General features: G+C 33.6%; 1 protein-coding gene across 1 annotated transcript in view; it reads right to left on the bottom strand.

Moving 5' to 3' along the window:
• Positions 1-16,105, bottom strand: part of LRRTM4 (leucine rich repeat transmembrane neuronal 4) — a gene marked incomplete at both ends in the record, with an annotated part of 717,875 nt that extends 701,770 nt beyond the window's left edge. The window contains 2 exons of the mRNA XM_084234828.1: positions 12,716-14,262; positions 16,102-16,105. Of these exons, the coding sequence (XP_084090954.1) occupies positions 12,716-14,262; positions 16,102-16,105 (1,551 nt within the window). The remainder of the gene's footprint in view (positions 1-12,715; positions 14,263-16,101) is intronic.
• Between the last annotated feature and the right edge of the window lie 7,011 nt (positions 16,106-23,116).

Genomic DNA, 23,116 nt, shown 5'->3' with positions numbered 1-23,116 from the left:
ATTAATTTTCGAAGGATAAGACTTAAGTTTTTTTTTGAAGCCTATATAAATGATCTAGATTAAGAGCCAGCAAACTATAGGAGAGAAGGCACATCCAGCCTGCTGCCTGTTTTAAGGTCTTATTGGGACACACATGTGCCTGGCCTTTATATATTTTCTACAGCTGTTTGCATGCATCACAATGGCAGAGGTAACCACTGTGAGAGACCATATAGCCCACAGTCTAAATTATTTACTCTCTGGTCCTATACAGAAATATTTTGCTGACATTTGATATGTATTAAAAAAATAATCTATGTAAGAAAATGAAAGGTAATCTAAAGATAGTAACATGAATTTATAGAGATTGTCAGAGAATATTGGCAGAGGGATATTATTCCTTGGAAAGCTGAATGTTGATATAATTCCTTATAATTATATCATTAATATAATTATCTAATTATATTATTCTATTAAAAAAGCTGATTATCTTTATTCTATTAAAAAACAAGAAATCTGAAAAGTTTTAGCAATTATGAACAAGAACAAAACTAAAATACGATATAAAAGACTAAAGGATTTTTACAACTCTAAGGAACTTACTATTAAATGGAAAAACTACATTTAATAAGCAAGTGATTTTATTTGGGATTTGAAGAAAATGGATCAAAGAAACCTGCCTCACTTAGCATTTCCATATAAGTCCATGCTTAAGAATGTCATTAAAAAATGCTTAAGAATGTCATTATTAAATAAATCATTAAAATACTAAATTTTCAATCAAATGGTATTTTTCTAGGGAACTATAATTCAACTTTCTAATGCGAGAACAAAAAGAGGCAAATGCATATGGTTAAAATTTACAAGGAAGGAGAAGGGCATGGAGAGGAGGCAGGTAGGTTATGTGCACATCAATGGTTTGCTGTGGGTGAAAAAAAAAGAAAAATTATACAGTATTTTCACAGTGTTATATCTAAAAAGGGGGCCTAAAATGGCTTTTCGGGTGATATCCTAGATTCTTCAAGGAAAAAGATAATTTGCAAATTATTTTAATAATTTTAGAGCTAGAAACTTAACTGACAAAAGAGTGTAATATTGAGCACACCAATTGGAAGATTTAAAATTTGCAAACAACATAAAAATAAACTCAAGAAGAGCTGATCTGGGAAAGAGTATTACGAAAGAAAAATCTATAATTTATTCCAGAAAATGCAAATAACATTTAATATTAGGAAATAAAGATATTAATCATAAAATCAATTATCTAAAAGATAGCATGAAAAGCATGCCTCACAGAAAAACCAAGTGCCAAAAAATCATTTATTAAAGCAAAGTCCATCCTAATAAATGTGTACTTCATAAGATACTAGAGTGAAGATAAATGTGGTAATTTTTAACCTAAAACAAAGCACTTATCCATTATTGTAAACACAGCACTGATTACAGCGTTAACACCTACTAATGTAGGTACCCAACACATTTATGTTGGATAAGTGAATGAATAAACAGAATGAAAAACTGGATGAAGATATAGGAGGTAGTCCCATTAAAATTAGGGGAAAATAACACAACTCTTGCTCCAAATCTACATAATTATTTAATGCTATTTCTGGCAGATTTAGTTAGTACAATATGGAAAAATAAGAAGAAATGTAACCATTAGAAAGGTAACACATTATATGCCTTACAAGATTATTTTTGAATAAGAAATTTTTTTTAAAAATTCAAAAATTAATGGGTTTGGTTAAAATATTGATCATTATATGTTCATCAGAAGAGGTGTGGACTTGTGTCCTTAAATCATATACAGCATTATATATCAGTTACCTCAATAAAAATAACACAATTTAAAAAATTGCGTGTGAATATGTATCTACACACATTCTTACATATATACTAGAATTTTAAAATAAAGCAAATCAACTCTTTACTGGAATGATAAAATAGATAATATAAATGGAGTCCTATGCCATTTTTATCCCATTCATCACAACTTTTTAAAAAATTTTATTTGATAACTGTAGAGCTTTCAGTTATTTCTGAATTGATTCATATAATCCTAGTAAATATACTGTGTGTGAATATGTGTGTTTTTGAATGGGGTGGGGGGAAAGAGAGGGCCAAAATTTTATTTCAAGTAAAAATAGCAAGAATAAACAAGGAAAACTTTAAAAATATATGTAGAATTTAGTGGGAGAGTAAAGATACTTTACATCATTTAAAATATATTTACAATTATAATAGTGCAAAAATATGATTCTGATACAAAAACAGAGTATCCATGAGAATTATAGAATGCACTATAATGTCATGGTATATAAAAGTTTTACTTTATTATTACGTACAACACACTTGAAATATCACTTAATTTGTTTTTTCTCACTTAAGCAAGTCTATACTTCAAATCTATACTAAATAATATTCTAGCTAGATTAAAAATTATACATAAAAATAAAACTATGGAGAAAATGATCAAAACAGTGAATGTTAACTTATACAAAGGATGAAAAAAAAAAAAAAGACCTTCCTAAAAATAAAAGCAGGGTATGAAAACTATTATTACTGTTAACTTCATGGACTATTTATGTATCACATTGCAAAATTAAAAATTCAGTAACACAAATATGCAAATTAACATTCTACTTCACTAAAGCTAAAGATGTAAATGTTAAACAATAAAAAATGTTAATTTGTTTTTAAAAAGATAATGTTGGTGTTTATGTCAGACAGTGGTACTCTTTGTAACAATGCATGTTGTAATACAGATAGGTAATTTCTGAGACAGTAATTTGGTTTACAAATTAGTAAGTTTAACATTTTCATTCTTTGGGTCATATATTTTCTCTTTTAAGAATCTAAGGGTGAGGGGTCACTGAAGAAATATAACAGTGAAATGAAGCATCATAAGTTCAACAAAATAGGAGGTTTAAGTAAAATACACCTTTAAGGATGTAATTTCTAAGTAAGTTTTAAAAAATGATTCTTTAATCACAAAATGTGAACTTGAAAGAAATGGTATATAAATATACATGTACAGTTTTCAAATTAATTTTATAAATGCCCACATACACATACTTGTGTAAAACATAAGGTAGCAAAATGTTTAAGTATTATCTCTACTTATTGGAATTACTGATAATTGTTTTAACTTTATAAATAATCTCATTTTCAACATTTTCTACTAAATAAGCATTTAATTATAATTAGAAAAAAATGGAAATTAGCACACTATGTCAGAGTAATATACAAAATTTACTGGCTAATATTTCAGAACAATTTTTCTCTCCAATTGTTTAAAATCAATACCAGCAGTCTAACAACGTTAATAAAATATTTGCTTATGTAATTAAAAACCATATTTTGATAATTTCTCAGTAATAAATGCAATGTAAAAGGAAATGGATACTATCTTCTTTCTAGGCCAATGATCACTGCTTATCTTCATATTATAGTGGAAAATTGAACAACATGCTCAAGGAAGTTGTTATACTAAAATTATGGTGGCAAAAAGTTGGGACAATGATTTAAAATCACTTTTTATCCTCTTGTGGTTGAGGGAAAAAAGCACATGAATTGACATAAAGTCAAAGGGACTGTTATTTACAAAATGTTACATCTTTATATGTACATTATTTTATACCTAGACCATATGCCAAGAAGATAAAATTGATGATAACCTGACAACTGGGCAGGGGAAAGAGATTAAGACAAGTAAGGTCAGGGCTAATGGCTCTGTGGTCTCTCTTCACGCTGGTCAAAATTACAATGGACACTTCTACTACTGAACTGACAACCCTGAATGCAATGGGTAATGAGATCCCAGGTGCATGGCCCTGGTGTCAGCACTTAATTGTCAAAGAAAAGAGAGACATAGTTACATAAGGGACAGTAGAGTCAAAGCAGTAAACAGTTGGACTCAAGAGACCTGTGACGGTTGTCTATTCCTCTTTTGTCCCTAGAAAGAAATCTGAATTCTTATCTACATCATGGAATAGAGCTAGAGCTAGTTAACAGAACTCTAACAAATCACCAAAACAGAGAAACATGTTCCTACAGGTAATTCCCATATTTGAGCCAGTTTTAAGTTTCAAAGCCCTTTGGATGAAAAGCAAGTCAGATTTCCTTGAGGAAAAACTTTCTGACAGTAGATGTAAACTTTTAGTCTTTCTTCCAGTTATTTACCAAAGTGATTGTGCACTGGGAAAAGTGAAGAAATCAGACTTTGGGGGATTATTGGACATTGACTCCGAAGTGACACTAATTCCTGAGATCCAAAACATCACTGTGGTCCCTGGGTCAGAGGAAGGGCATACAGAGATCAGGTGATCAACGGGAGTTTATCTCAGGTCCAGCTCACAGTGGCCCAATGAGTCCCTGAACCCATTTGGTGGTTATTTCCTCAGTTCCCAAATTCATGATTGTAATAGACAAATTCAACAATTGGCAAAATCCCCAATTTGGAATAACTCTGCCTTTTCAATCACCAAGAAAACTATTGTCTTCTCTAGGATAAGGTTTTTCTTTTGTATATAAGGTACTTGTTTTTGTTAAACACCTGTACCAGTGGTGCCCTCTATTTCACAGCACTAAATAGTATCACAGGAGGTATTCCATGCATTTCACCTTAAAATATATTCAGGTATGGGACAAAAGCAGGGATTATATATTTTTATGCCAAATAAAAGCTCATGTTCAACTAGAATATGTGTTTGTTACACACATCAAAGCATATGTGAGTGTGTGTGTGTGTGTGTATATATATATAATAGAAATATATCAGGTCTTCATGAAATCACATATTAACATCTTATTCAGAAGGAACACTCTACATATTTTCTGAAAGATCTCGTTTGAAATTTTAGAGGTTTTAAAACTGCTTCAATGTGTTAAGAAAACTAACTAAAGGGCAACCTTTGATTAACTGGAAATTTAAAAGTTGTTTTCACAATTCATTTTTTCTTTAAGAATTAATACTAACAAAAATTGTAAATGCTGCTTTCTTTAAAATGTGAATACAATGTTCAGTCAAGGAAGTGTTTTATAAATCCTAGGGTATTATTTAAATATTACTGTGTCTGCTACCAAACTAAATTACAGCTCAGACAAGGGACTGAAAGGTCAGGTTTATTATTCACTTTAGTAAAATTATAACCACAACACTTGTTTCTACATCAGGGAGTATTATAACCATCATTATAACTAATAATAACAATGAAAATAATACAGCCACATTGGATTTTGCATTTTTCAGTAGACAGTAGGGCTTTTGGCTAATCAACACTTGTATTTACACTGAAGCTTTTAATGGAGGAGTTGAGTGTACTTTTAGAATAGTACCTCATTAATCATTTCAACAAGTTTGTTGAAAAGTTATTATCCTAGTTCAATAGACGGAAAAATTATATCACAGAAAGGTCAGATATATATATTTACTTGTCCAATATTACAGAAGTAAAGTGAGTCCATTCCAAGTTTCTGAGACCTCTTTTTCACCCCTCAATCTAAGCACTGGACCAATGCAATTTTGGTGCAAGTTGTGGTTTGACCATCAACCTAAACTACTTCAGGGCTGACCTCTCTGCTACTTCTTTTATAGATCTATAAATACAAAAGAAAATAACAATTTTTCATCTATGGAAACCATACTGAAAAGGTCTCAGATGTAATTAGTTTCTATTTCTATTTTTTTCTTGTTTGTCTTATTAGAAACATCCCACAATAACTGGTGTGGATTTAAAATTGTGAGTATCAAATACTTATTATAATAGTGAAATACATAAAATTTATGCTGAAATAAACAAGCAGTATTTTAGGGCTTAATTTGAACATAAATATTTTAATAGAAGTCATGTAAAAGAACAAGAAATGAACTTTTCATAATTCCCAGCACTACAAATACTTAGATCTCTTGAAGAAAGTGAAAGAACCAATATCCCAGTATACAGGACTTGAGAGAGGAGCGACATATTGAAAAAAAGTAATCAGTGAATTTATACCCAAAAGACTGTTTCTAGTTCATTTTATAAAAATCAGTTTAATTCAATTTATCTAATAACATTAAATTTTTTAAAAAAAGCAAAACAATCATTACCTTGAAAATGAAAATATACAGTAAATATGAATTAAGTAGCACTCACTTTTCCAAATAAAACATTTTCAAGCATTTTCCCTCTTTGGTTATTATCATTTGCTATTCCAAAATTAGTTAAATAGTTTTGCTGTATATAGTTTTGTCCTACCCTTAAAATGACTCCAAAGTATAATAAACTCACAACTCTACGAAGTCCTCCTTGGAAGTGTACATTTGTTTACTGAAATCCAAAGAAAGTGCTAAATTTTCCATATTGATCTTAGCTTGTCTGTTTCAAATACTCAGATATAGTGTTAAATCAATGCACATTTTAATTCTTAAGTTCAGTAAGCTCTGGAGAATCCAACTGTTGAAATATTAAATTAAAATGTAAATTAAAATTTGCTTAGGAAATTTTCTTTTGATATTGATGACCCTGTACCTTACAACTTCCCTTTTAAAACCAAAGTGATAAAAATGTTTACTACCTCTAATTTTTTCCCACTGAAAAATTTACATTAAAAAAAGTAACCTACTTGTTAGGTTTAATGTGTATACTTTTACCTCTAATTCTAAGGTCTGAGAATTCAGTAAATACACAAAGGATTGGAAGTAAGAGAATAGAATACACAATGGAATGGGTACCTAAAAGTTAAAAAAAAATCATGACAAATTGAGGCAATGACAGAGGAAACAAAGTTATTTTGCTGTCTTAAATTTTTTTAAATGTCTCCCCCAAGTATTCATTTTTGAGGGCATTCATATGAACTGGACAAGTACATAAAAATTAGGATTTATTAGAAAGAATAATATATATTAATTTATTATGTGTGTAGTATATTGATACATTTCATATTCTAGAAATATTTATGTGGGATATATGTGTCTAAATGCATTTATGCTTCAAAGTTACTTTGATATTTATATTTAAAAACATTTATATAACATTAAAATATAAATATGTTCCATTTCCATTTACAAGCAATAATGCTTAATATAATATTTAAATTGTGAACTTATTTAATAGGCAGGAATTAGCTTTTGGTCAATATTTTCTTTTTGGTTAGCCTATTTATAACTTTTGGACAAGATGTTTTCTGAACTTTTTATATTCTCATCTTTAACCTTATTAGTATGTATCAGCTTTGCTGTCATTTTATTCACAAACCATATGCTTACAAGTATAGAATATATAAGATTTGACTTAAAGTCAAACAACTTACTTTAAAAGGACTAATTTCCTCATAGCTACATTTGCTTAGACCTTAATTTCCCTTGACACTGAAAGCATTATTTTTTAAACTCTGTAGGAGTATAAATCATAGCCTTTGTACATATTGAGCAGTTTCAAGCATATTAAAGCAGTTTATTAAAAAGCCAATGATTTTGATACCATAGGAAATATGTGCTTTTTCCAACCTTTCTTAATTTACAGTTAAAATTTTAATGGTTTATGGAACGCATGAGAAAAACACCTTCATAATTTCTTTCCTATTCAGAACAATGAGCTTTTATTAAACTGACCCAATGAATGATAGTTTTGATAGTATAAAAAGCAATTTTCATTTTTTAAACAACCTCAACATTTCACTGATCAAAAGACATGCTAGTTTTTCATATCTCCCCGAATCTGGTGATATACTGGTTGCAACTCAGTTTGATTTAGTGAATCATCAAATTCTACAGATGAGAATTATAGTGAGTCACTAAGTCCCCAATGCTAGTATTACCAAGCAACTACCAAAGCATAAAACAAATGCCATTCTTCAGGAGTAGGCTGAAGATTTTATGGAATATAGAAAAGTCTCAAAAAAGAAAAATTCTGAAATCATGTGACAACTACTAAGAGTGTCAAAAACTGTACATTTGTGAAAACATAGACTTCTCAACTTAAAATCCTAGAGGACAACCCACTGTTAAAACTTTACCCATGGAAAGCTAGTACAAACTAGTTCTAAAAATAGGAATTAAACCTTGGATCACTAGTTTAAAATCTTTCCCAAATTAGCCTTGGCAATTATAATCCTTCACCACTACCATTTGCAGATTCTTATGAAAACTGCATTTCCCAAGAGATTTTTGATTAACTATATATCTTTTAAAACAATCACATTTTAAACATTTTCCAAATATCTAGTTACTGGCAAAATTTAAGGGATGTAAATTTGTGTGTGTGCATGCATGCATGTGTGCATGCATTCTAGACTTTTCCCCCTCAACCATAAGGAATTTGTGTGGCTGTTCAGTCATACATGCCAATTTTAAGTCAAAAAGCTATCTCTTTTCTCACTGACAGTTAAACTCAGGTTTTGCTCTATATCCCACGTCGCTCTTCTAGTCCTGGGAATAACCATAGACATTTTACAAAGGTTAATACTATGAGGGATGCTTTGAGTTGGGATATATTTTGGTGTTGACACATTTAATGATGGAGCACAGAGAAATGAAAGTGACTTGCCCAAAACCATAACAAAATTAACAATATGTAGTTTAAATTTTTTTAAGAAATATTAGGCTACCTAGATATACAATACTCGTAAATTCAGAGATTAATGAACATCATCTTAAAAAGTATGTTCTTGACTAACAAATTCTAGGAATTATTATCCATGATACTTTCACTAATATGTCAAGTAGTCAAACATGGACAAACATTTTAATGGGTATATGTTAATTTTCTCTTTGTGAATATGAACACATACATACAGACACACACTATACACACACAAATATACTTTCTGTGCATATACAAAGTATAGTTCAAATTATAACATTTTAACATGACACATCAGTAGTAAGCCTCCAAAATACAGGTTATTTTCTATAACTTCATATTGTTAAAGTGTAAATTAACCTCACAGATACTGGGCCTCCAACAACTGAATTCTCTTTGAACATATAAATATACTTCAAAATGTCAATTTCTAAAGCATAGAAAGAACTTAATCTCCCTTAAATCAATAGTTTGGACATGGCTTAATACATTTAATAAATATGTAAATATAAACTGTTAGAAATGGTCAATATTACCCACTGCACAGCAGTGAAAGAAATAATATCCCAAACAACCAACATATTTTTAAAGAGCTTAACCAAAATATCAAATATTTGGAAAATATATACCTGTAATGTCACCTATATTCTCATTTTCCTAGTGGCAGCACTGTTAGCATGAAGGGAGCATTTCACTTTATATTTTGATTACCTAACTTTTAAAACACTTTGGATGTAGAATCTCTTTGGAGACACCTGCATTCTTTAAGGTTTTGCCAATTTCCTTTTAATTCAAACGACAAATTAGAAATATTTTCTCATCCTACATTAGAAATAACTAATCTTATCAAGGTCTCTACTGCTTGATGCAAAATTTTGTTTTCTGTAATATTTAAGTAAAATTGGGGTATACAAAATGAATTAACTTCATAATTCCTATATTTAATGAGATAGAACTATGCAAAGTTTAATAAGCTATTTTCAAAAGTAAATCTTTGCAATTTTCTATTTTAATGACATCTATTAAGTTTTAGGCAAATCTGCATCTTTTGGGCTTTAAGTTCTCTTTTCTGAGCATAATGAGGACAAATTAAATAGTTCAGTACAACTGAGCACATGTATTGACTCAAAGTATGATGACTGAGAAGCATGTATATATTAGAATTGTGCCATATATCATATCATTCATAATTACTCTAGTCCTCTTTTTCAGATATGAGATGTTAACTGCCTAAATTGTTATAATGTTTTCCTTCAATTTATAGAATGTGCACATGGAACTTCCAAAATTAAAACTTGTAAAAAATAGAACCAAAGTTTTCTAATTTGAAAACAGCATGCCCTATCTGTGTGGTGGTTCAGACATCATTCTAATCAGGAATCTTAATGTTTTTTTATCTTCTTCCTAATTGAAATAGACAAAATGAAATTTTGAAATTTCCATTTAATGCAATATTTTTCAAGGCACTACCTTAGAAAATTAGCATTTGGTGCTAAGTTTTCTAGTTAAATATTTATGGCTTTATTCAATCTACCTTGGAGAACTATATTGTAACTATATTAATGATTCTCTATTTTTCTAAGTTATTGATATGAGGTTTATGAAAATAACTAGACTAAAATCCAGTACACCTCTGCTGTCCTAAAAAATCATAAACTCGGTAAAATCATCCGTCTCAGCTTCATTTTGTAGAGAAAGTTTCTCTAAGAGAATATTCCCTAACAGGAGACATTTTACTCTAGGGTGACAAGAAATAAGGGGAAATTATGGCTTACATAACAATTTCTAAGAATGTACCTTTTCTCACTTATTTTATCTACCTACAACTGTAATACAATGAACCTCCTATTAAGAAGGAGAAGGGGTGATTGCAATGTTCATGTCTGTATGGTTGTGTTTCAAAGCAAGTTAATATTCATTTAACTGTGGCTTTATTGGATCTCTCAGGCATGCAAGGGGAGTAAATGGTCTTAAATGTAGAGCCTATCATTTTCAACTTTTTAGGGCATGGAGAGTTTGATCTACTTCAGGAAGGCTAATATGTCAACTCAACTTCATTACGATACTTAATTTAATCCTTCATGTTTAGTGCCATAACACAACATCATACCAAACTGTACTGCAATTTCACAACCATAAACTCCATTCTCCACACCATATATAGTACCAAAGCACTCATTTTTTTTTTTTTATGAAATAAAATGTTTCCACGACTTCTTTTACTTTGTTTCTATCATAGTAAGGTTTAAGGTCTTAGAAGGAATAATCTCTCGAATTTAAGATATCTAGAAAAGTTTCAGAACCACTTCTCAAATTCTAGTTATTTAAGAATTTTCCTTGGTGGTTCTCATAAATAAAAATCACCATCCTACCAATAAAGTCAACAGAAAATAAATGAATGACCTGAATTTTCCTTTTTTAAAATATTACTAGCTTTTTTTAAGAGGGTCACAAAACATAAGAAGAATCTAGACTAAATAAGAATGAGCTTGTTTTACTAATATGTATATTGTGTTACATGAAGTTTTACTTCATGTATATTGTGTTGTTGGCCTGCAATAAAAACATCAAGCCTTGTTAGACTTATATAAAATCTTTTATTCTCTTTAATTTTTGAAGTCATTTACTTATACAGGCTTCTTTTAGGAATATTTGGGACTACTCTTATTTTCAATCATACACAAAATGGAAAAAGAATGAACTTCATGAAGAATAGCTCAATATTCCAAATTATACTGAGTTAGATATTATTTCAAATTCAGTGCTTTATCTGAAACATTTTCATTAGCGTCTGCATTTAGGACTATGGAAAGATTTGGGCATATATTATCTAAGAGCAAATTATATTTTCCAACTGTTACAGCTAATATTAAAAAGGGAAAAGTCATTAAATATGCATTAAAACTTTCTTTTGAAAGTAATCATCTAAAATCAGCTACTATGATAACATAGTGCCAGAACTCTCTTCATTAGTTTATTCCAGGAAAAAGGCCTTTGCAGTTTTTTTTTAATAAACTTTACCAAGAAAAGAGTAATTTGCATCCAGTATTACTTGTTGACAAATTGGAACTCTATTCATAAGCATTTTCCTATAAGTACTATTTAAATCAAATAATTGAAACTGGATCCAAACTTATTCTCATGAAAATGAAAATATAAGTTACCTTCATTTAAGGTTAATGTTACAAAAAGGGAAAATACCCATAACTCAAACCTCTTATTTATAATTATTTGCATCACTTAGTTTTGGATAAATTTAACAAAAGTACACATTATTTCTTTTGAGGATGACAGCAACAACAACAAACAGTCCCTGTTATGCCTGTCATCATGGTATTGCTAAATCATCCACAACATCACCTGATTTCAGTTACCAGGGACAAAGTCCAAACATGGAATTTAAGTTTTATTCTGATTACATACAAATAGCCAGCACTTAAGAAAACCTTGAAAAGTAATCTATGTCCAGTAATTAAAAAAAAAAAAGGGGGGGGGGAGGGGGAGGGAGGGAGGGAGGGAGGGAGGGAGGGAGAGAGAGAGGGAGGAAGGAAGGAATCTTTAAAAGCCTAATACAATTACACAGTAGGTCTCTGACATTCTCTATGCTGGTATAATAACTAAATGGTAAGTAACACAGAAACAGTTATCCCTGTGAGATCCCTGTTGCATGCTTTAATTAAAACTAAAAATTTACAACAAAATCAACCCTTGGGTAAATTGCTCTTTGGTTTAAATCTTCATTCCCTCCTGGAATTTTGGTAAAATCACTTAGTTTTTTTTTTTTAAATTAAGCTGCCCCCCCCTTACTCCATTACAAAAGTCAAACACCAAGTACCAGACATAAATTTCAGAATGAAAAGTTTTGTGTGTGTTTGTAAGTCCAACCCCTGTATACAAACTGTTAAAAACCAGATGTTTTAACATAGTGCTTTATTCCAACTTAATCTCATCCTTGAACGAACTTCCTTCAAGTTTCAACCATTTAAAAAAAAAAAAAAAGCAGTCAATTTCCTGGTGGTTGTAATTTAATTAAGTAACCTTTCACACTGAGCAAAACCCAAAAGCAAAAGGGTCATTAATCTTTCTAGTGATTAGAGACACCTCTAGAGCTTCAAACATTTACCTCTCCTTCCCCGCAGTAGAAATGCTTTTAGGAGGATCATGGTTCATACCTCGCATTCCCTGGAGCCAGAGATGGTATATGTGCAGGGCCCAGATCCATTAACGGATATATCCATGGTCTCAGAGTTTGTAGGCTTGTAGTCCACATAATACTCCTGTAAAGGGGAATTCATTTGTCTTTCAGACTCTCTGGCCTTTTTCCGCCGTCTCTTCATAAGAGAGTGCTGCTGAAGTTGTTTCATGCTGGCTGGATAGCGTTTCCAAGATACATAGATTACCAAGAGGATCATGGCCACCGAGAGAAAGAGAGCCACACTCCCTGCAATGATTTTGTGAAATGAAACATGCTCATATTCTTGCTCTGTGCCAGGAATCTGAAACCCTGGGGAAGGGCTTGGTGTTTCAAGGGTAGGCTTGGTGGGGTCAGGTTTGGAGATAGTAGGTTTAGGGATAATCAGAGGCTTCTGGGGAGTTTGGGGTACTGGGTGTGATCTTTCTGTATTGACCACCTGGACTTCAGAGCAGATATTATATGTTTCCACTGCATCACTAACCTTTTCACCCTGGATATGCTTAGGTCCTGCACATATCATGGTGCTTTCCTTATTTCCTTTGAAATTCTTAAGCCAATAAAATAGAGGACAGATGCTCCGACTGCATTCCCACATATTTCCAGACAAGGTGATGGATATTAATGATATCCACGCATTGACGGTTTCTTGTGAGATATTGGTAAGCTTGTTGGAATCCAAATTCAATTTTTGTAAGTTGGGCAGACATTTAAATGTGCCCGGCTCAATTCCTTGGATGTCATTCCCTGATAAATCCAAGTTGTGTAAGGAACTCCAAGTCCATGTCAAACCTTGACTAATGGAGCGAATCCGGTTCCACTGTAAGTAAATTGAGCGGAGGTTGAAGAGACGTGGAAAATGAGCGAAGTTGATCTTGGAAAACTGATTGTGCTCCAAGTGGAGCTCCTTTAACTTCAGGAGGCCAGCAAACGCATTTCGGGACAAACTTCGAAGACGATTATAACCCAAATCCAGAAAGTCAAGATTTCGACAGTCTTGAAACACTCTTATTGGCACAGTCTTTAGGGAGTTAGATCTCAAGTGCAAGATGATGAGCTTTCGAAGGCCTTTAAATTGTTCTGATTGCAATGTCTGGAGCTTATTGTAGGAGAGGTCCAGGTTGCGGAGATTGGGAACTGGGTGAAATGTTTTATTGTGCAGATAGGTAATTTTGTTGGAGCTTAGAATTAATTCTTTCAGTCTACGGATCCCTTGAAATGCATCTTCATCCACTGAGCTAATGTAATTATGGTCAAGATAAAGCCATATAAGCTGGTTAAGGCCGGCAAACTGATTGGATTTGAGTTTCTGAATGCTGTTGAACCTTAATGATAAGCCTTGTGACCCTCCAGAAATGTTCTCGGGGATATCTGCGAAAGCATGAGACTCACAGTACACAATTTTGCCATCACATCTGCAGTTCTTTGGGCAAGCTCTCTGAGCCCCCGTAAGCATAACAAGCAGCAATGTAGGAAGTAGCACTAGCACCACACGCATGCCTCTCAGCTGCGTAATTAAACGGAAACCTACAATATTAAAAAAAGACAAATGTACATTGTAAAGCTATTAATACAAATCACCACCAGCCTACCGATATCAGGGGCACTTCATCTAGTGAAGCAATGGGTCACTTGATTAAGACAATGTACTTAACATTTACTTATTTTCTCCACTGTTGCATGTTTACTATTTAGGTTCACTCTTTCATCCTTGATGTTCAAATTTTCACAGTGCATTAGAACTAAGAAAAGCCTTCCTGAGTTTCAGGAGTTCATATGTATATCAACACTGGAAAGCACAGTCTGTCTTATCACTTACTGCCGACATTTTAATAACAGTAACATTTGGCTAGTCACTGTGCTGAACTCCAGAACCCAAAGAAAGACTACTAAGTCTTGTGGCAATGGCAAAAATGTGACTTAGTAAACCCTGTACTTGTATGCCTTTCCTAGCTGAGCAAGGCTGTGATCTGGCAAAGGAGCTTCAGTAAGCTGTCAAGGTAACCCAAGTTTGCACTGCTAGAAATTGTATCATTATTGCATAATGGAATAACAATATATGAGCTCTGAAAAAAATGACATTGGGCTAGTATGAGCAACCAGTGAAGCATGGTATGAGGACTAGTAAGAGTAAAAAGGACTTTCAGTGTGTTAGTAGGCATACATGCTCTCAATATTCAAGAAGAACTGCCCCCTAAGCCTCATTCCCCTAAGCAGCGATACACTGGCTAGGAGCCCTGACTACTGATATCACAGATCATTCCAAAGTTAAGATTCTCAGATTCTTATTAAATATTAACATAAAATGCAAAGTTATTGCGTGTACTATTTGTTTTGCTTTTATTTTAACATAGTTGCTTTTGTGAATTTGGGTGAGAAACCAGGAGAGAAAGAGCAAAGTACTATTCCCCACCCCCTCCTCCAGACCTGCTCAAATTTCTCAGACTTATTTTTCTCCCCTACCTCTATTAACTTCAGAAAACGTGCAAAGTTGCTACCTATTGCCACTTATGCTGCATTTCCTAGTCATGGCATGATAAGGGACTTCTTTCCTCTGTCAACAGATTTATTATTTCTTAGCTGAGGTGGGGGGGGGGGTGGACCGGAGAGAAACTACCATGTGCAGAAGTTTCTTTTTCTCTTAAATATTCATATTTTTAACCAAGACAAACTCAGCCAAATTCCTAATCAAAAAAATTCTTCTTTTACTTAACAAGTTTTTTTTTTCTTTTTTAATTTGAAACCTAATCTTGCTCTCTGTCCTCTTGCCAGTTACAGACTCATTGAAATACATTCCAGCTCTCCCAGACAAGAGAAAGGTTGGGGGGGTGGGGGAGTGGGGAACCAGTCACACTTGAAAAAATAAGACTGGCAAATGACTGCTGGAAATTTGGAAGCTGTATTCAGGATACAGCTTCAAAGATAAAACAAGCCCTTGTGCGACCTCTGATAAAGTAACAACCCCACCCCTATACACATGCAGTAAAGTGTTAACAATCTTCCTGACGGGCAACCAGAAATACAAGCACGGTTAATATTATCAAGAAACAGAAGCAAACACAATATTTATTTCATGTTCAATTCCCAAGCTGTGGATACGCATACGGTAGAGACAGTCTTAAAGGTATTTCTCCGGAGTCTGTATAAGTCTGCGCTATGCATTTGCGAATTAAAAAATAAATAAATAAACTGCAAAAAGGAAAATGATCTAAAAATATAATAACAACTATATTGAGTCAACTGGCAAACTCAGAGGCTGCTGCTTTTTGCCTGTTTCCCCGTCTTTTATCAGCGCTAGCCACGGATGAGCATAGGAAGCCCAGAGGATCAGCTTTGCTAAGAAGGAAACAACAAAAGTTCACTTACCCATCCTTTGTCATCCAAAAACGTTTCCCCGCTCTCTCAGCTTTCTTCTTATTTGGTCTCTCTTGCTGAAACCACCACCACCTTCATGACACAGTGCGGCTGTCATTCACACCATTCTGATCCCGCATGTGAGCTAGGAGCCCCGCACAAACTTCCCCGGAGAGGACAGGCAAAAAATATATATATATTCACACATATGAAAAAAATTCAGCATGGGGTGGGATGGGGGGCAGGGAGGAGGAAACGGTTGGGGGGAGGGGGAGGGCCTCTAGGCTCTAAGGACCATTGTGTAATTCACCAGAGACCCATCAGCAGTAATTGTCAATCTGTGCAAAAGAGCTACAGCCCATCTCGAAGGTAACCAACTTCTCTGTAAAAATGAGAGGAAAAAAAAAGAAAATCTTCGGAATACCTGGCATTCCTTATTGTGCTGGCTTTTGCCATTCCCAGATAAAGCAATTCATCCTCTGGATTTTCAGTTCTTGAAGCAAGTAGGCCTCCTGTGCTGTATGAGACCCCAGTTTAAAAGCTATGCAGGCTAGGTTTATCCATTTAGCTGGTCAGGTTTAAAGTGTTTTGTAGCTGTGCTGAGAGGCAGCCCTTGTCTAATTCAGAAGGCTTTCCAGAGACTGATGATGCTCAGAGCTTGTTGGTGCTAATGCTTGAGTTTGTGATACACTGAGTGCCCTCCGCTGGAGAAAACAGATTGCACATTAAAGACGGGAACAAGTGAGCCTGTCAGTGGTGTGCAGCCTTCCCTCTCTCAGAAAGGGAAATTAAAGGCACAGGATCGCTTTTTTTCCCCTCTCCAATAATATAAATAATGAAAGGTTTATGACAAGGAGTTCCATTTGGTGGTATCAAATAGTAAGTAAAATACTTTTTCTCTAAATATTATGCAATTAGTAGTTTTTAAAAGTTGCCTTGCCCAGAATTTTTTGTTTCCTGTATCACAGGGGATTCATTAACCTTTTTCAGCACAGAATAATTTGAGTATTATTTTTACTGTTGTTGGTTTTATTTATTTATATTTTTAAGGAAACCACATTAGAAAAGAAATCTTACTTAAATGTACATACATTTAAAAATTTGAGGTCTTATTATTAAAATTCCAACCCTTGATATAAAAAGGCATTCTGTAATTTTGTGCATTTTATTGTCAGTCTAGGCTACTTCTTTCTTAAAGTGTGTTTTTAGTATTAAAGCAGTTATAGCAAGCATGAAGGTAACTAAGTGTCAGATTAGAGTAGACGTCCAGCTTGACATCTTTAGTACAATCACTTTCCTTTAAATTCATCTTTATAAAGTGACTTATGCAACTTACTTACTATAATGTGCATTTGCAACAACAACAACAAAAAGCATGTGAGTTCTATGCCATTATTGCATTTCTCTAAAGTTTACAAGATATTCTCAGAATTATGAGGGATGAAATACCTGAGATATATATTTTTAAAATCATACATATTTTCCTTGAACTTGTACTGAACTTGGAAAGAAATAATATAATACATTCCCTCCATTTTGTTTCTCATTTTTATTTATTTTATAATTCTCTGGAGGATAACAAGTTTGCAATAATTCAGAAGAATGAACCAATGCACTACAGAGAAAGACTGCTGGATAAGATTGCTAACCTAATTTAGCAGGTGTGAGAGGTTTAAATGAATTTTATATAAGCATCTAAAATAGCTGTGGATCATTGGAACTATTCCTTGGTTTTAGATTATCTGCCAAAATATTAATAAGGGGGATTTATCATGTGAATAACACACAATTTGACTTGGATTTACAAGTAGTCAGTCACAGACAATTGTCTAATTACTAGGATTTTTCAAGAAACAGAAAGGAATAACATGTTACCCAAATATATCATTTTCCCATTAACTGATACACAGATATCTATTTTAAAAATGTATGTCTTTGACTTAAGGCTTAAAACCTATTAAAATGCAAATGCACACCAAAAGAGGCAATAGTATTTGGTTAATGAAAGGGATATACCTTTCTAAGGAAATCAATAAATATAAATGATACATATATAATTCACTCATAATAGTGCAATTTATATAGGAACAAAAACCCCACACAAATATTCAATGATAGAGTAGTTAACGAAAAATATTGAATTCACAAAACAGAATACATTCTGCCAATAAAATTAAAATGGTTTGTATTTGTTGAAAGGGCATGATGACCATACTATATAAAGAAATGAAACTGACTGAGTTTGGAAATAAGGAGGGTAGGGGCAAATAACACAAGTACAAGATGATGAAAGAGTTTACTTCTGCATACATTTTTATTTATATTTTACCCCCATTTATATTTATAGGAGAGAAAAAGAAAATATACACACTCAATTTTCCTGGGAAATGGATTCTGGCTATATCTCATTTCATCATTTATGATTTTTTTGTTCATATTTTCTGATTTTTCAAATATGAATATATGGCACTTGGGATGTAAGTATATATGCATATGTGTATTTGTATACATATACATACTTACTATATATGGACTGGAAATTTTCTATGATGTTGCTCACATTTATTATGTAGTAACCAGTTAAAATAAAGATTTTGTTTGAAGGGCTGAAATCTAATAGATACATATTACAAACTAGTACCAGATCATATGCAGAATTTATAAAGAATGTTGTCAAAAGTCAATTGTATCTTGAACCCACTATGAAGACATGGAATTCAAGAGCTTAAGAGCAGCAAAGGATGTTGTGTGGAAGATTTCCTTGGAAAGGGCTTAAATGGTATTACTTTCATACCACACACACACACACACGCACGCACACACACACAGTTCCACCAACAGGAAAGGAAGGAGTATATCAGCTCTTTACCTTAATTGTAGTAAAAGGAATTTCTGTAGGTACTTGAAGAGTCTGATGTGTCTTTTCAGCAAGAGCCTACCATCATGGGATATTATTTGACTGATGACTAAGAAATCCAGAAGATAAGAGATGGAACTGGCAGAGCAAAGAAGAGTTAAAGGTGTGCTGGGATACACGTTCACGTTCTGAGTTTGTCTAGATAGAAGTATGTGCAAATGTTTTCCATGGTAGAGAGAAAGGCTATGTGGGAGAGTAATTCAGCTTGCAGAAACTTTAAATTCCATGAGAATTCCAACAAAAAAAGGTCTCTGAAAGTGCACTACCCAAACAGGCAAACAAATAAATAGACACCAATCAAATTTAGTAGGCACCAAACAGATGAAGAAAAAATGTGATATCCTTGTCATAGGAAATTGAGCCATTATTCCTAGTTGGGCTATTAAGGATGTATTGATGTGTCCATGAAAAAGGCAAATACCTTTGAAATCTGCTAGGCTTGGAGACCTTAAACATTTTTAGACTAGTGGCCCAAGAGGTTTCCAGGCAAAGTCAGAAAGCACAGTGAGTTAGTATGGGAAGAGATCAGGTAGAATGAGAAAGGCTGACTATACTTCCCTTTTTTTCCTAGTAGCTGAAGGCCCATCAGCAACTGGGCCTACACTGAAACTCATGACATTGACAAGCAAAATTCCAACATATATTACTCTCCTTTGTCTTATCATTGTACACAAAGATACCAGACAATATTCAACCTGGAAAAATATTTGGAAAGTCACTTGTCAAGTTCGACTAAACAGTGAGGGGGAGGGGAAGGGAAGTAAAACATGAATGTGAGCAACATGAGGTTCATTTCCTTTTCGGCCCCTTCCATGCTTGCCTGTTATTTGTAGCTTATAAGACATTCCTGCAAGATGCAGGTCATTTAAACATTAGGATGGAAAAATAATTTTCCTTCAACTCTTCTAGGTTCTTGGCTTAGACCCCTCTATAACAAAAAGATTGATTAACAGAAAAAAAACAGAAGTTAGGGCCTCTCTGGTGACGCTAGGGGTTAAGCACTGCACTATGAAGCAATCCTCAGCCTCTGCAGCAAGAATTTGATCCCCAGCTGGCCAGGGAGAAACCCACATGGCGCAGCAGACCTCTCCTGTCTCACCTGCTGCAGCAGTGTACTTCAATCTGCCTGTTCTGTTCCCCACTCTGTCTCTGGTAAATCCTCTCACTCCCCACATCTCTGAACTGTACCTCAGCTCTTGTGTGCATAAATAAATAAATCTTAAAAAAAAAAACAAACAGAAGTTTAATAACATGTATGTGTGACTCCTGGATTCATACCACATGTCCAGCAAAGCTAACCAGGAAAAACTGCCTAAGTAATCACCTTAAATGCCATCTTCAGTTAAAGACAAAAGAAGATATAAGGGCCTTGGGGAGCCAGTTTTGAGAAGTTATATCAGGCAAAGCACAATAAATGAGGGGTATGATTGATACTCAGATTTAAGTCATTATCTTCTCCACTGATAAGTTTCTAAAAATCTGAACATTCATCTCTTTCTGGTAGAGAGAGCAAGGCACACTTACAAATAGAGATTTCTCTTAAAAATGCAAATGTATCTTATAAAAGAATAACTTCTACAGTTTTCAGAACATTTCCTATGTCTGCTGTTTCTTAAAAATAACCAGTTTAAAAAAATCCTTAAGCCAAAGAGGCATATTTCTGCTTACCTTCAAAACATACTTTATTTTTTTTTAAGTGATAATGATTTTGGTAGTAATGTGAGAATTTTTCAGTACACCAACATTTTGCACCTAGCACAATACTGCCACATTTGAGATACTTCATAAAATGGTTAAAAATGAATGGAGGAATCAGTCAGTCAAATTAATCAATCAGTTGGATAACCATACCAATGAGTCAAGTAATCATTCAATTACTATTATCACATTTAATGTTACCTTAAAATCATCAACACTTTTTTCTTTCTAAAACAGTATCTGTTTTCTCAAATTAAAAATTAAATGCTTTGTCAGTTGAGATATTTAAAGTTACAAGTGGAAAAAATTCAACTGAGGGCCTCCCCAGTGGCACAGTGGTTGAGCGCTGGGTTGCAAAGCTGCCCACAGCCTCTGCAGTACGGGATAAATCCCCGGCCGCCGGTGGAGGGACCCACATGGCACGCAGACCTCTCCTGCCTCACCCACTGCTCCCCTCAGCAGTGTACTTCTTCAGTCTGCCTGTTCTGCTCTCTGCTCTGGCTCTGGTGAATTCTCTCACCCTCCCGTGCTTCTGACTATACCCTAGTGCTTGTATAAATAAATAAATCTTAAAAAAAAAAATTTCAACTGAAATTGAATAAAAGAAAATGGAAAATTCATTTGGTCCGTAAAAATGAAACTTTCTTACTCTAGAGAATAAATTTATCATTGGCATCCAGTTTCTTTTAATCTGTTTCTCAACCTAACTCTCAATGTTTTATTCCCATTCTAATCCTGGTTTCAAGACAGCTTCAGCCCTGTGTATATTAAGACTCAACAACCAATAGATGTTTCATTGTATGCAGTGGTTTTAGTGGAGTCCTTTTTTTCCCACCCTTGAATAATTTTCTGTATTCATAGGATTGAGACTCACTGGGTGATTTACATATAAGCCATGTATTCTACACCTGAAATTGTGTTAGGAAAAACTTCCAAATAATATATGGAGTGCAAAGGAGAAGGAAAAAGTTTGTGTATCTCTTCAAAAGTATAACAACAAAAAAAAAGTTAAGATAAATTAACAATAAAATGTAATGTCTTGGAAACCTTCTTTCACTCTCAGTAAACCCTGACATCAAGACCTCATGGTACCTGAAGCCTACATGGACCGGATGTCAAGAGTTTGCGCTGATCCTTTATGGAGTATTCCAGCAAGGCCAGCTAAAATTGTTATTTAGTTATTCTGCCCTGTGATTTTATGCAAAAATACGTAATATGGTTTAAAAGTAGATTTGGTTTGCAAACTTTTGCTACGCTGTTGAAACAATTTGGGGTCAAGGTTGAGAGAACCTGTTTTTGTATAAGTTGAATCAATTTTAATATTTTTCCTGTGATTTGATATCTTTGCTGTTTTGTTTTGGCTAATGCCTCCAGATGGCTTTGTTTGTTTTTTTTTCTTTTTCTTTTTCTTTTTTTTTTTTTTTTTTTGGCTTGGACTGATAAACTATTTCCCAGGAATAGAGGACTTTTGCTTTTCACAATGGACAATACCTGGAGAGACTGGTTTGCTTTCCAGTGGGAACCCTGAGAAAAATTTTTATCTGAGACTGTACCCCAGCATCCATACATTTGATCTTCAACACCATGGAAATGGTGGCAAAAAGTGAAAGGGGGAAATTGTTAGGGGGAAAGGATGTTCTGAGCTAATTCCATACAGGCTTTGTGGCTGCCACCCCCATTCCATCAAGACACCAGGAACTACAAATCCCAGGATCCCCAAAGGGAAGTTGTGAGGACCTAAAGGGTGGAGTTAAGCAGCCATTTTCTCTGTTTGTAAATAAAAACTAGTCATGTTAGTGGGGTTGGGCTCTGCTCTTGGCCAGGCAGATTTGGTCTCAGTGGGTCACTTGGGATTCCAGGTCAGCAGAAGGGGTAGGACACAAGTTTAAGAATTTATCTCCCTCTTTTCTCCGTGAGTTGTACATTTCCTCCTTTCCCTTCCCTTGTAAAGAAACCTTTTGTTAACCTTTTTTAAAAAAAAGACATCATATATATGTTTCTAAGTCCTCAATATGTAAAATTCTTCCTACTATAAATTATAAAATATTCCTAAACCTCCTAACTTTACTCTTAAATGGTACAAACAAAACAAAATTAAGCTATGCCTGCTCTCTCCTACACACATACACACACACACATGCTGAAAAATAATTTACTTAAGACACATTTTAATTATAATTCACTCAACATGAAGAGGGATCTTGAATCATCTTTTTCAAAATAAATGAACTTTTCTCCATTTTCAATTTATTCATCATGATATAGCAGTAGCTCATTTAGCTGAATTTAGGAGTCTTGATGTCAACACTCAAACCATTAATGTCAATGTGTATATTAATTAACATAATGTTCAAATTAGTAATATAGTCACAGAAAAGGTGTATTAAATTATACACTTAAAATGGAAACTTT

This window comes from Talpa europaea, assembly GCF_964194135.1.
Source record: "Talpa europaea genome assembly, chromosome: 6".
Lineage (NCBI taxonomy): Eukaryota > Metazoa > Chordata > Mammalia > Eulipotyphla > Talpidae > Talpa > Talpa europaea.
Note: the sequence above shows the minus strand (reverse complement) of the source record. Positions and strands in the feature narration are given on the sequence as shown.